The sequence below is a fragment of the Aythya marila genome (genome assembly GCF_965140915.1).
Source record: "Aythya marila genome assembly, chromosome: 1".
NCBI lineage: Eukaryota > Metazoa > Chordata > Aves > Anseriformes > Anatidae > Aythya > Aythya marila.
In genome coordinates, this window is record NC_139042.1 from 171,302,234 (window position 1) to 171,314,629 (window position 12,396).

At 45.9% G+C, this 12,396-nt stretch overlaps 2 protein-coding genes across 3 annotated transcripts in view; one reads left to right on the forward strand and one right to left on the reverse strand.

Annotated features, from left to right (window-relative positions):
* The window catches only part of LEMD3 (LEM domain containing 3), a 47,193-nt gene extending 37,174 nt beyond the window's left edge, over window positions 1-10,019 (reverse strand). The window contains exon 1 of one of the 2 annotated variants that reach the window (XR_014317057.1): window positions 8,205-10,019. Coding sequence is in view for 1 of the 2 variants with exons in the window: in XM_082755159.1 (XP_082611285.1) it covers window positions 8,205-9,657 (1,453 nt within the window). In the remaining variant the exon portion in view is untranslated. The remainder of the gene's footprint in view (window positions 1-8,204) is intronic. The other variant, XM_082755159.1, reaches the window with a different exon arrangement.
* The window catches only part of WIF1 (WNT inhibitory factor 1), a 57,958-nt gene continuing 54,862 nt past the window's right edge, over window positions 9,301-12,396 (forward strand). Inside the window, exon 1 of the mRNA XM_082755170.1 lies at window positions 9,301-9,435. The gene's annotated coding sequence lies outside the window, so the exon portion shown is untranslated. The remainder of the gene's footprint in view (window positions 9,436-12,396) is intronic.

A 12,396-nucleotide genomic window follows, 5' to 3' on the forward strand; every position in this document is an offset into this window, starting at 1 on the left:
CCCAGCAGACACGCGAGGGATTCACAACCGGCAGCGACAGCCCACCTCGCATCGCCACCAACATCCACACAGCCACCTTCTGGGATCTGCAACCAACCCCTTGCTGGCAGTAAGTGTTCCGTGATACAATTTCTGCCAGAGGGTTTTGGGGTTAGGCCTAGCTAGGTTTCTGTCCTCTACAACCAGCAGCAGAAACAGAGGCCTAGACACTCAGATAAAGCTTCGTTTGCTGGGGATGTGATGTGCTTTTGGGAATCCTGGCCATGAGAGGTTCCTGTTGTACGGCCTGATGACACTGAGCAGACAGCAGGGTAAGTAATGCTGAACGAGTGTGCTGAGGCATGTTTTGTGGTGTAACAACAGAGGGAGATGATGGCTATTGAGGAGGCGGATGGTTAAGGTGAGTGGTTTTCCTCAGCTGCCTATTCCAATATCCAAAGGCCAATATATGCATTAACAAGTCAATGTAAAGTCTGAGGCTTCTCAGATAAACGATTCAGAGATTTGACTGACCTTCTGTGGAAAAAAGGAAAATTAAGACCCAGGTGTGGCGTTAGAAACCAGCCTGTTTTATGCAATCCATCCCTACAGTCCTCTTGTGATAAGTCTTATTACTCACCTGCCTAAAGAGGACAGACTGATGCTGCATTCACCCAAGGTGCTACAAAGTCCAAGTATAAAAGTTTTTTGTACCTTTCAATAAGGAAAACGTTATGGAGATGTGCCCTGCATATAAACCCTGTATTAAGTGAATAAAGGCAGCATGAAGGAAGCCTCAGAATGCACATCAAGCAACTGCTTTGTAAGAAGCCGTCTTCCAACCTTTACTTAAATAAACACCCTTCTCTATTTCTAAAACGGAAGAATTGCTAAGGCAGTTCTTCTCTACAACCATTCATTTATAAAGTTATGCTTCTTATCTAGCACATCACTGAAATACAACTGATCTACTCAGTAGGTTTTAATGCCACTTAATTCAACATTAAACCTCTTTACCCCATCTCTTCCTCTTCCCACATCAGATGACCCTTCTACATCAATTCAGAGTGCTACTCAGAGTTCACTTAAAGGAATTTAAGACTCCAAAAAGACACTTTATTTCAAGATACTTGCAATACGAGAAGCTCCCAAGTAAGCAGAAAATTTGATTCTTTCCTCTGCAAAGTATTCGTTTCTTGAAAACGCCACACAGTACAGTACTTCTCCTCCAACTACACCCAGTCACGTTCAGTTTGCCCCTTACACATCTAGCATGCACACACACTCTTGCTCCTCTCACCCTCCACAGTAGACTAAACACAGCAGAACTGAGAAATGGCACTAAAAAGCACTGCAGCAAGTACAGCACAGTAGTAGGGAAAAGGGGACAATGACGAGGATCTTGGAGAAAAGCAGCCATCGTATCAAAGTGCAGGAGGTCAGAGCCATAGTCTCCTCACCCCTATTTTTCCTTATTACAGCTGGTATCTCTTGATGAGGACAGATTTCTTACTCATGACATGGTATGCTCAAGTTATCCAAAAATACTTGATTCAGCCTTCCACCTCCATTACCAACATGTCTTTAACTCCTCCAGCTGGGCTGAGAAACTGACTGAATGGACAAGCTTCTAAAAAATCCCCAAAGTTTCTAGGAAAGAATACTAGCAGCACCTCAGACTAGTGAAGCGTGAGCCCAAAGCCTGTATTGACCTGGACAGAAACTAGAAGTACTGAGACAACGTCAAGGCAGCACTGTATCAGCAGCACAGAGGCTATACCTGCATGGAGTCAAAGCATCTGGATTGTTTTGCAATTCTTCATTTTCCAGAAAGAGATTGCGCTCTGACATTGACTGCACACCTTTCATGTCATCAGTTTCTCCCAAAAACTTCATCTTTTTGTTTACAACAGGGCTCAGGATCAGACATTATAAACTAGAACAAGCCCTTTACACAGAAGGGACCCATCTGAAGTCACCTTCAAGTTGTGCAGTCCTTCTCCCATCTACTCTTGCATCCAGCAGCACGCTTCCTTCCATCCTTCGACCCTTTTCTTTTCCAAGTTTTTCTTAATCCAAATTCTTCAGTGGACAGCAGACATCACGGTTACTTTGATCAGAGGCAGAGTTACATCCTGTCCTCATTTATTATAATCACAGTAAAGGCTTTGTCACCTGCTTCCACAACACTAGACCTACCAGCAGCAACAACAGAAGCCAAGAAGAGAAGAGTCAGGGCAAAGATACTGCTACAGAAGTTCTTAGAGAACATGAATCCCTTGAAAATCACTTTTTCTTCTTGATGTACCTTGATTTCAGAATCAACTTACCCCTCTCAATCTAACACAAATCACAAAAACACAAGTAATTTTACCAGAGAATGCAAACACTTGCAGGAGTTTTAAATCTGTAAGGAATAAATGCCTCATGATTTCAGTGGACTTTGTGCTTCTCCACAGCACTGGACCAGCATTTTCATTAGCAAGAATCGAGGTACTTGTTTAATTTACTTGCCTAAGCTCTTTTGTGAAGTGATCAAACAACTTTTCCAAACAGCAGCTCTAGCCTGCCGTTCACATGTCCACACCATTTCTGAAGCACAAGGCTCGAAGCGTGACAGGGATCAGTCTGGTACAACTCCAGCACTCCTGCCAGCTTCGCTGGGTAAGCATTAAGCCAAAGTTTTGCAACCTAGTACTCCCACATGAAATACACGTCAACATGTGTTAAATGCACACGAGAAATACAATTGGACCCCAGGAATAGAATGACTGCAGGCATGATTCTCCCCTCCTACCAGGATACTTCAGGAAACAGTGCGAAGGGGGGTCCCTACAACGCTACGCTAAATTTAAGTCCTTGATTATCACGGGCTCCTCCTTAAAAGGCCTCCACCACAACCATTATTGCGCTATCTGTCCTCAGCAGAAAGAAATTTGCACCACACTTGAAGAATGCTATCAGAGTTGGCAGAGGCTCTTAACAGAAGAAACACAAGTTTGCTTTTTGCTTTCCCACTCCTGTCTGGTCTGCAATTCTCCATAAACCATGGAAAAGTTACAGACCTGTCGGATCCTAGATCACCCTTAATTCTCTCATCAGAAACTGATTTTTCTGTTGTGAAAACTACCACGCACTGGGGGATGGAATGCAAATTTTCAATTCATTTTGATAGCTTTTGAAATCAGATCCTGCCAGACCTCTTCTGCATGCCTGCTCCCTGAGCAAGCAGTCTTACTTGTAATTTCTCATGACGTTACTCCGCAAAAAGCATGGCCTACAATAGTAATGTTGAAGAAGTATTTTAAGAAAATCTAAAGTCTTGGCATAAGGGAAGTTCTGTGCATGCCTACAAACAGCAGCATTTTAAGGTATGTCACCAAGTTAGTTCTAAATACTCTGACAGAAGCAAACAGCTATCTCCTTAAAATACACTAACTATAAAGTTGCAACATTTTTGTTTCAAATACACTTTTCATAACAATTTGTTGTTGTTGTTGTTGTTGTTTTTTTACTAAAAATCCACTGCAAAGGTGAATAGGCTGTTTTCTTTCCTTTAGAACTAAAAAGTTCTGAATTTCTCAGCTAAGACGAACTATTTTGCACTACGTAACATTTGTTTGGACTTTTCTGGTATACTCTGCTATGAGTCTTGACAAATTTGTTCCTCATTTTTAAGAGCTGTTTCTGACACACCACAAAGAATGCCAGAGTTTACAATTGTCAGGAATCCTACAGAAAGTTAACTATTCTGTTTGGCTTTTCCTCATCAAGGCAGTCCAGAGTTTTTCCTATCTACTGATCTTGATCCAAAAGTCACCAAATGCAGAAGAAAGCGAGGTCAGAAATTAGTCTTGAGGATACTCATCCAGATTTCCTTCTGCATCACCTAAAGCAGATGTTTTTATTTGCTAACTAAAGTTTAAAGCAATATACAAAAGGTGAAACAGAGCCATGTGCTCACATGTCAATAGAATAAGCTGTTATATTGCCAAAGGTAAGTCAGAGTACCAAGCCAGAGTTGCCAAGCACAGGCAACATAAATATCCACACAACACAGGAACTCTCCAAACACCACCACGACAACTCTTCTGAGAGGGTGATCTTAGAAGGCAAGCAGAGTTTTAACAGGTATTTGTGAAATACCACACAACTTTAATAGCAATCTGCAGGCCTGGGAGCAGAATAATCCGCTTCTTGTCTTTCATACAGCAAGTCTAGCTTGTTATCAATGAAATTCCCTGCACGAAATTCCATGCAAGTTTTAACACCTGAGAGATTTAGAAATCTAAAGAAAGGAATGTCAGTGGAAGAGAATTACTCTTAAAGTTGTGCTTTGTGTAAGCTTCCACTTAAAACATAGGTAACTATTAAAAGTTTCTCTGAATTAGCATGTCAAAAGTTATAGCAAATATAGTAAGGATTACCCTAACAGTTGTTTCTGTAACAAGTAATGCGGAAAGATCAAAAACACTAGGAAGAGATGCCTCTCCTCTAAGGACTTAAGAGGACACACAAGAACTTCCTGAAATTTCCAAAGATTTTTTTTTTCACTGCATCAACCACTCCCCAGACAAATTATTGTAGCAGAAACAGCGAGAGCAACTTAACTGCCACCTATTTCAGATCACAACCTTAAGCAGCACCTGTACTGGGTGATCTCGTCTTTCAGACAGTATGCCAGACCTCAGAGTAACACCTACTGATCTTAGCAGCAACTTTCCATGAGAAATAACTTCAGACCCAACTCCCAGAAGTGCCCATAGACACTTGAGGTTCTGAGTAACATCACAAAACAAAAACAAAGCAGGAAGAGATATCCAACTCCAGGATAAAGAGAACCCTAGGATGCAGACAGAAGTCAAATTTGCCCTTCTCCTGACAAAATACTATGCTGACTCGACAAGAAGTTGACACAATCCCATTGCATTGTGAAGGCAGGTGAAGGACAACACACAGTGAGAGCCACATGAATGAACTTACCAGTACAAAGCCTGAACGGACCTTTCTTTTCATATATAATGCTGTCAGGGACAGCAAGCACGTGTGCTTACACAGCAGCTGGTCTCTTATATGATCTGAGTCATTTATTTCAAGAGCTTAAAACGCTTTGGGAAAAGCCCCACAGATATTCATCTGCATTTTAGATAACCAAATGTCTAGAAAAATCATACCTCAAGTGACCGTATATGGGTTAGATTTAGAAGAATGAGCCCAATTCAAGTTTGTCTTTGAACACTGTCTATCCCCTATGCAGAAAAAGTACTTTATAACTATTTTATAGTTCTGAGTAAGAAAACACTTGAACATTGTCATTTACGTCATGCATAATCCCCTTCTAAAGTTTTCTGCTTATCGCTTCTCATCTATACTACTTTACCTAGCCTAAATCCAACTCCAATGCCTTGTTCTAAGCCTCCCCCATCACAAGCATCTCCTCTGCTCTCACACTACAGCCTGACGAATCTAAGTGCCAATATTAGCTGCAGTTGGTGATGAATGTTTTTCCGTATGCCACACTAAGGATAGTACCTTATTTTGATTGAATTTCATTTTAGATGAGCAACAATTAAAACATCCAACACTAAGCTCACTGCGTACCACTTCCTGCAAGAGAAAAAAAAAAGCAGTTGTTTGTATCTTTGAGCTGCTTTTTTACTTTCTCACTGTAACCATGAGTAACTGGTGATTCTGGAGGTACGTATAGTCCAACACAACTGAATCCCAGACCCATTTACAATAGCAGTCTGAAGTTGAAAATAACTGAGTTTTTCATAGTCAAACCACTCACAGCCAATGGAATCTTACTTACAGCCACCTAACAGACAGTAATGAAAACTGTATCCAACTACCTAACTGTAAGTTTGTTCCTTGAGCTATACAATTATTAAAGCATACCAATCAGTTCTGCTTCTGAGAAGAAAACGCACAATACACCCACGTAAGTGCAAGAAACAAAGGATTCATTCTGATGATATTTAACAAAGCTTTGGGAAGCATCTAACAGAAGACAGGCTTCCTTCCCTTTCCAGTAGGTACCAGTTCATTTTAGCCTATCTTGTCTGTTTCTTGTCAGTTCTAGGGACCCACCATGTTTTCGTCACATACACCCAATTCCAGAACTGTGTGCTAAGTGTATGAGCAAGGTAATTCCCTGCTCATTACCACATTTTTCTGAAGTGTCCCATTCTTCTTCCTGTCAAAGGAGCTAGCTACAAGAACCGCTGTTTGCTGCTTCCAACGCATCCTACTGCCCCTGTTCATGTCACTAGCCCAGAGCTGCAAGGAAAGAGGATAGATGTTCTGGCAGTGGCGCTCATGTTTCAAATCCTCAGGAAATCCACCTTCAGGAGTTCTGCTGAAAAGCGAACGAATAAAAAGAAGCAGGCCAAGGACTGCCTTAATTGAACTAAGGAGCAACACTGGACCACCAAGCCTTTGGCTGGGCAGCCAGAACAAAGCAAGGAGAACAACTTTCCCTGCCTAGCAGTTCCAGCCCTGTTAACTTTGTAAGAACAATATGCTCAAGACAGCGATCCCGTATGTTCGGTAGGGAAGTTCACACATTCAAAACAGAAGCTTTTTTTTTCCCCAGACTACATTTTCACAGCAGACTTCTTTTCACAGCATTATTGCTATCTGCATAGCTGAGACATTCAGCTTTACCAATCAGCATGACAGACGAGTTTTAACCACTGAATGTGAGTTAGGAAGTTTACCCTAGTATGCTGGAATCCCCTATTAAAATCATCAGATTTTAAGACTAGAAAAAAATCTGATACGTATTTGTGGAATTACACAACTTATCAATACATAAAAACATTTATGTACGTCTCTAGCAATTATGGTCAGAAGTTAGTAACAGAATATCAGGATGAATGGTCCCAGTCACTGTATCTAATCTGAGCCCACGTTACGTTCAGCACCTTCCCCAAGCCAGGACTGACCAGCAGGTACTAAGAGCCATGTGAACAAGCAAAGAAACTATGACAAATGCTCTCGTCTTTACTGCTATCATCTCCTAAACACCAAACCGGGGGGAGGGGGAATATGGAGAGGCAAAGAGTGCAAAACAGAATTAAAACCTATTCTGCTATTATAATGCAACGAATAAGGCTTGAAAAGGGGGGGGAAAAAAAAAAAAAAAAAAAAAAAAGAACCTGCACTGCTAATTCTACCCTATAACATCTAGCAGATCCCAAACTACCAGTAGGATCACTCCATACAAGGCACAATATTCGTGTCCACATGTGGGTATATACAGACCCTACACTGTCCATACAAAGAAATATTTATATGCACCCCACATACCTTACTCAATCATTTCAAGAACAATACAAGTTCCCCAGGAACCTTCTAATGCTCTCACATCCCAAAACCAGTTTTTCACATGTTTTTTCATTGCTCCTGATGAGACAGCAACAGCCTGATTTTCTTTCTGGTGTTAAGAGTCTCCACTGACCATTTCAGAGCAGCCACAAATTGAATTAGCATGAATCACCACCCTTAGGTGGTACAATTCCATTTTCGTATGCCTTGTAAATAGAAAAAAGGTAGTTTCTAAATCCATTCCAGTCAGTTGCTTCCTTGAGAAGCCCCCAGAGAGTTTGGGATTAAAAAATGCTCTGAAATTCAAACTAAAGCACAACATTATTTTGTGTATGGTCATATTCTAAATATAGAAAAAAAGCACATTAGAAAACAACACGTAGTATGTCTAGCATTCACCACACAGAGTTTCTTGGAGTGTTTAACGAAAATCTGAGCTTAGCATCCTTCTCAAACCCCAGTACACAACCTGCCTCACTGCCAAACTATACCTAAATCTTAGCCTTGCTGAAATCCCAGGTATCCCAATGTGCATGCTTACTTCTTTCAGATTATGGAACTGATAAGTAAGGCTTTATGCTATTAACCATGTATCTTACACACTGAAGAAAACGTGAAATCACTTTGTGAAGAAAACATGCTAGAAAACAGGGTATCAATAGATCACAGCACGGAATAGCCAGGGTTTGAATTTATCCCCAGACGTCTAGCAATCTTTACTATATTGCTTTAGGAAAGCCAGTCAACTTCTCTGTGCTCCATCCTACAGGGGAAGTTTACGGCGAAGTGGAACCCAGAACTGCTCAGCAGGGTATACCTGGAAATGCAGAGTTGAATTAACAGCAGTACATCTAGTTGCAGACAGAAACTGCCCTTACCCTTGACCTAATACTTACTGTTGACTCCCACATCCTCAGCTACGCCAGAACCTCTCATTCTCAGGTATGTGAATCCCAGTATCAGAAAGAACAAGCATGCAGCAGTTAAGAGGAACATGGACAGGTAATGTGCACTGAAGCCTCCAGTGGTGGATACCTCCTCTCTTTTGAACTGTTGGAGAAGCTCCTCCTCGGGCTCTGAGAGATTCTTCTTGTAGGTGTTTTTCAGGTAGGTATGATTCGAACCCGTATGATTGGAGTGGTTGAGTCTAAGGGAGGAGATGATGCCACCCGGGGGGAGGCTGTTGGTTGCTGAATAGATCCTGGACTCCACGTTATAGCTACCAGCCGTGCTGCCGAGGACGTGATTGTTGCTCGTTTTCCTAACGGTGCCCGGAGGGTCGGCGATTTTACCGCTGCTGTCCACGTCTGCGATCGGCGGCGGCAGCAACAACGCCGTAGGGGATTTCTTCGAGAGGCCGAGGCGGTACCGAGGGCCGGGAGGGCTCGAGTCCAGATTCTCGCATCCTCCTCCTCCTCCTCCCCCCACGGCCGCCGCCTCCTCATGGTTCCTGCCCCTGTCTAGACTCCCGGCAGCCGCCTCCGCCGCCGCCCTGTCATTCGTTGCGGCTACCCCGGCCCCGCAGCCTCCGCCAGCCCTCTCTTGGCCCGTCTCCATCACGCCAGCGCCGGCCGCGGCGCATTTGCTCGCTATGAATGGAGCCGGAGACCTGCCGAGGCTCCGTCTGGGCCGCCGAGCCGCGGCCGGCTCCTCCTTGGGTACCTGCTGCCTGGCCCGAGCCCCCTCCTCCTCCTCCTCCTCCTCCTCCTCCTCCGAGTCGGAGTACTTGTCCCTGCCGCCGTAGGCCAGCAGCCGGCTGCCGTTCACCGCCCGGTTCTTCCAGCGCTGCTGCTGCTGCTGCTCGCCCTCCTCCTCCTCCTCTTCCTCCTCCTCCTCCTCCTGCTGCTGCCGGCCGCCTGCCGCGGGCTCCCCGCCTCCCTGAGGCGCCGCCGCCGCCGCCGCTCTGCGGGCCGCCGCCGCCCCCCACCAGGCGCTGCCCTTCCTCCGCGCCGCCTCCTCGGCCGCCGGGGGGGCGCCGGGCCTGGGGCCGCGGCCGAGGGGCGCAGCCCGCTCCCTCCTGCCGCCCGCCGGGCCCCGCGGGCCGGCCTCGGCGTCCGACTCGTCCGAGCTGAAGCCCAGCAGCACCTTCCCGGACCCGGCCCCGGCCCCGGCCGCGGTCCCCCTGAGGTAGGGGCGCTCCCCCAGCCGCGCCGCCGCTCCGCCCGCCGCCGCCGCCTTGCTGCTGCTGCTGCCGTTGCGCGGCTTGCCCGCCCGCTCCTCCTCGCGCAGCTTCTTCAGCTTCTTGAGGTAGACGGGCCGCGTGCTCTCCGTCACCAGCCCCGGCGACAGCCCGAAGCGCCGCAGCTCGGCGAAGAGCTCCTCGTCCGTCAGCTGCGCGGCCGCCGCCATTTTGCGCTCCCCCGGCCCCCGCCGCCGCCGCCGCCGTTTCCTACCCACGCGCCGCGCTCCCCGCCGGAACTGACGCGTGCGCACTCGGCCGCGGCCTGGGCCCGCCCGGCGGCACCAGGCGCCGCCCGGCCCCGCCGGGGCAGGGAGGGAGGAGGGGGCGCGGCGGGGCGGTCCCCGCGCGGGGTGGCGGCGGGACGCACACAGACAGCGGGTCCCCAGGGAGTCTGGGAGGGCACCGCAGGGAGCCCACGGGGTGCTCTCAGCCCCGACAGCTCACCCGTGTGCTGGTTGCAGCCTCGCCGCGCTGAACGAGCCCCGAAAGCCCCCTGTGCACCTCTCCCCAGGAGGCTGCCTTGTCCCCGCCATCCCGCTCCTCACCCACCGCTCGGTGAACTTTCCTCTTGCGGGAGGGCAAGACAGCAAACAAGGAAGGACCTGTCCCCTCCTGTGAGGAAACAGATGATGTGCAGAGAAATAAATGCTCTGGGAAGCTGCTTCTTGACAATTGTCAAGCATCACCCTCATTAGGTTTACAGTTTAGGTTTACAATTCAGGTCTTACAACTATCCGGATGCTTGTGGCTCTTTGGGAAAATATACTCCTTCAAATACAGCAAAAATTAACAATATGAATGCCTCTTTGTCAAGATGATTGTACCCATATGAGGATACGTCATCCCGGCATTTCTCAGAGCATGAGGTGTGTGATGATTACCCTAGGTTGTCCCTTTGGCTGCAGGCCTCATGTGGAGACCTCAAAATCTCCTTCTGACCTGCATGCCTCTGTCTCTCCATCCCCAAACAGGAAAAGTTTGGACTTCCCTACTGATAATCACATCATAAATGCAGCAACCTGAGTTTACATTTCAGCCTGACCACAACTGGCCTTTTAACAATATGGGCAGAAGTGGTCCAGAAACAGTATCCACCTGTAAGCACAGTTACACTTTTCTCCCTCACAGTCTGCCACAGTGAAGGTAATGTGCATGTGCCCTGCTAACATCAAAGCTGAAGTTGCTAACCTCAGTTATGGAGGAACGTTTACAGAGCTGGAGTTGAGGTAGCTGCGTGCTAAACACCAGGCCAGTCTACAGAACTACAAGAGTAGCTTGAAACTATCTTTCATAATGGTGATGATGAATGGTGATGATTAACCACTGCACCCCACCTGCCATCCGACCTGCCACACCTGGAAACAGAGAACCGATCATCATATTGCTCACCGAAACCTCCTTCAACATTCTGAAGCTGAAGAATATAGCAGGGTCTCTGTTACAGGGGTGCTCTTCATGGTACCACTGTGCACAACTTCCTGCTTGTAACACCTGCAGAGGAATAATTTCAAATGTTACAGTGCTGTGCCATTACAGCAACACACAGAGCTCCACATGTAAGGAGGATGACATTTGAAAGAGTTCCATCACACATTAAACCACTAACATAAATGCACCCGCCCTGCCCCACCTTCCCATTGGTAAATAGCTAATTGATATTCCAAACGCCTCTGACATTCCACTCCTCTTTAGGGAGGAGCAACCTAAAGCTTCCAGCAGCCACCTGAAATACACATTTGAATACGCACCCCAGGATCACTGCTTACTTCTAACTACATCTGACACTGGCTAAACCACCAGCAGTCAGTCCCAGGTCTGATACCATTAAGACAAGTGTGTATCTGGCTAGTGCCCACTCTGGCACCCTTCTTTCATTAGAAGAGCGTATGCTGCCCTAAAAGAGGTGAAGATCCCTTGATCTTACCAATACAACTCGTACATTCCATCTTTTTATTACAGCAAGGGCATTAATTAATTTATAAACCTGTTTACTTAGCAATAGGAGCGCAGTAAATACTACAAATTGCTAACAAATTAGTCACCTCCTGCAAAACTATAGCGTGTAGATAAACAAATCAGCTGACTGAAAAGTGTGTATATTCCAAGTCATATTTTAAAATGTCTGCCAAAATATTTTGAAATGTTTCAAAAAATACGTGTTCTGGTTGATATTGAAGTAAGGATGCTACCAATCCAAAATCTCTGCATTTATTTAATAGCATAGATTAGTATCGGTATCTCCAGGTAGTAGATTTTTCAGTAGATACTCTTTTAAAGGTAACTTGACTGCAGGGACTGTAGAGACTGTTCTTCATCAGGAAAAACTGGCTGTTGGTTTCCAAACAAGATATTTTGTATTTTCCATGTCATCCTTAAGGACTGGGGCTCTAAGGAAACTTCCAGTTCTTCCATCAGGTGAAATCACATTCTTCTGCAAGTCAACAACAATGCTTCTATCAACCTCATTGGGCCTGGGGTTTGAAGTAGTGTCTCAGTACCTCTTATATCTTTCTTTCCTGATTTCACATTTGTGCGATGTTTGTGATTTTTCGTAAGTATTGAGAATCTCTCACTGACAATTTGCCTTTCTACAATTAGCATGTCTCGTTGCAACTTGGTGTTTTGCTGATATATCTTTTGCAGATACGCTTTTCTTTCCTGAGGGCATCCTATTCATGTTCAAAAGCCTTATGCCATCTCTTGCCTTTGGATTGCTGCTTGTTTGTTGCTAAGATGTGGGCACCCACAAGATGTCTAATGCTCATACTTCCCACTTGTTCCGGGCTGTGTGCGTATCACAACAGTGTGAGCACAGCATGCTAGATAACCTTCATCCCCACAAAGCAGCCACGTCTCCATTTTGCAGGTCTTGCCCCAGTGTCCCACAGTAGTTCCACTCCCACAAA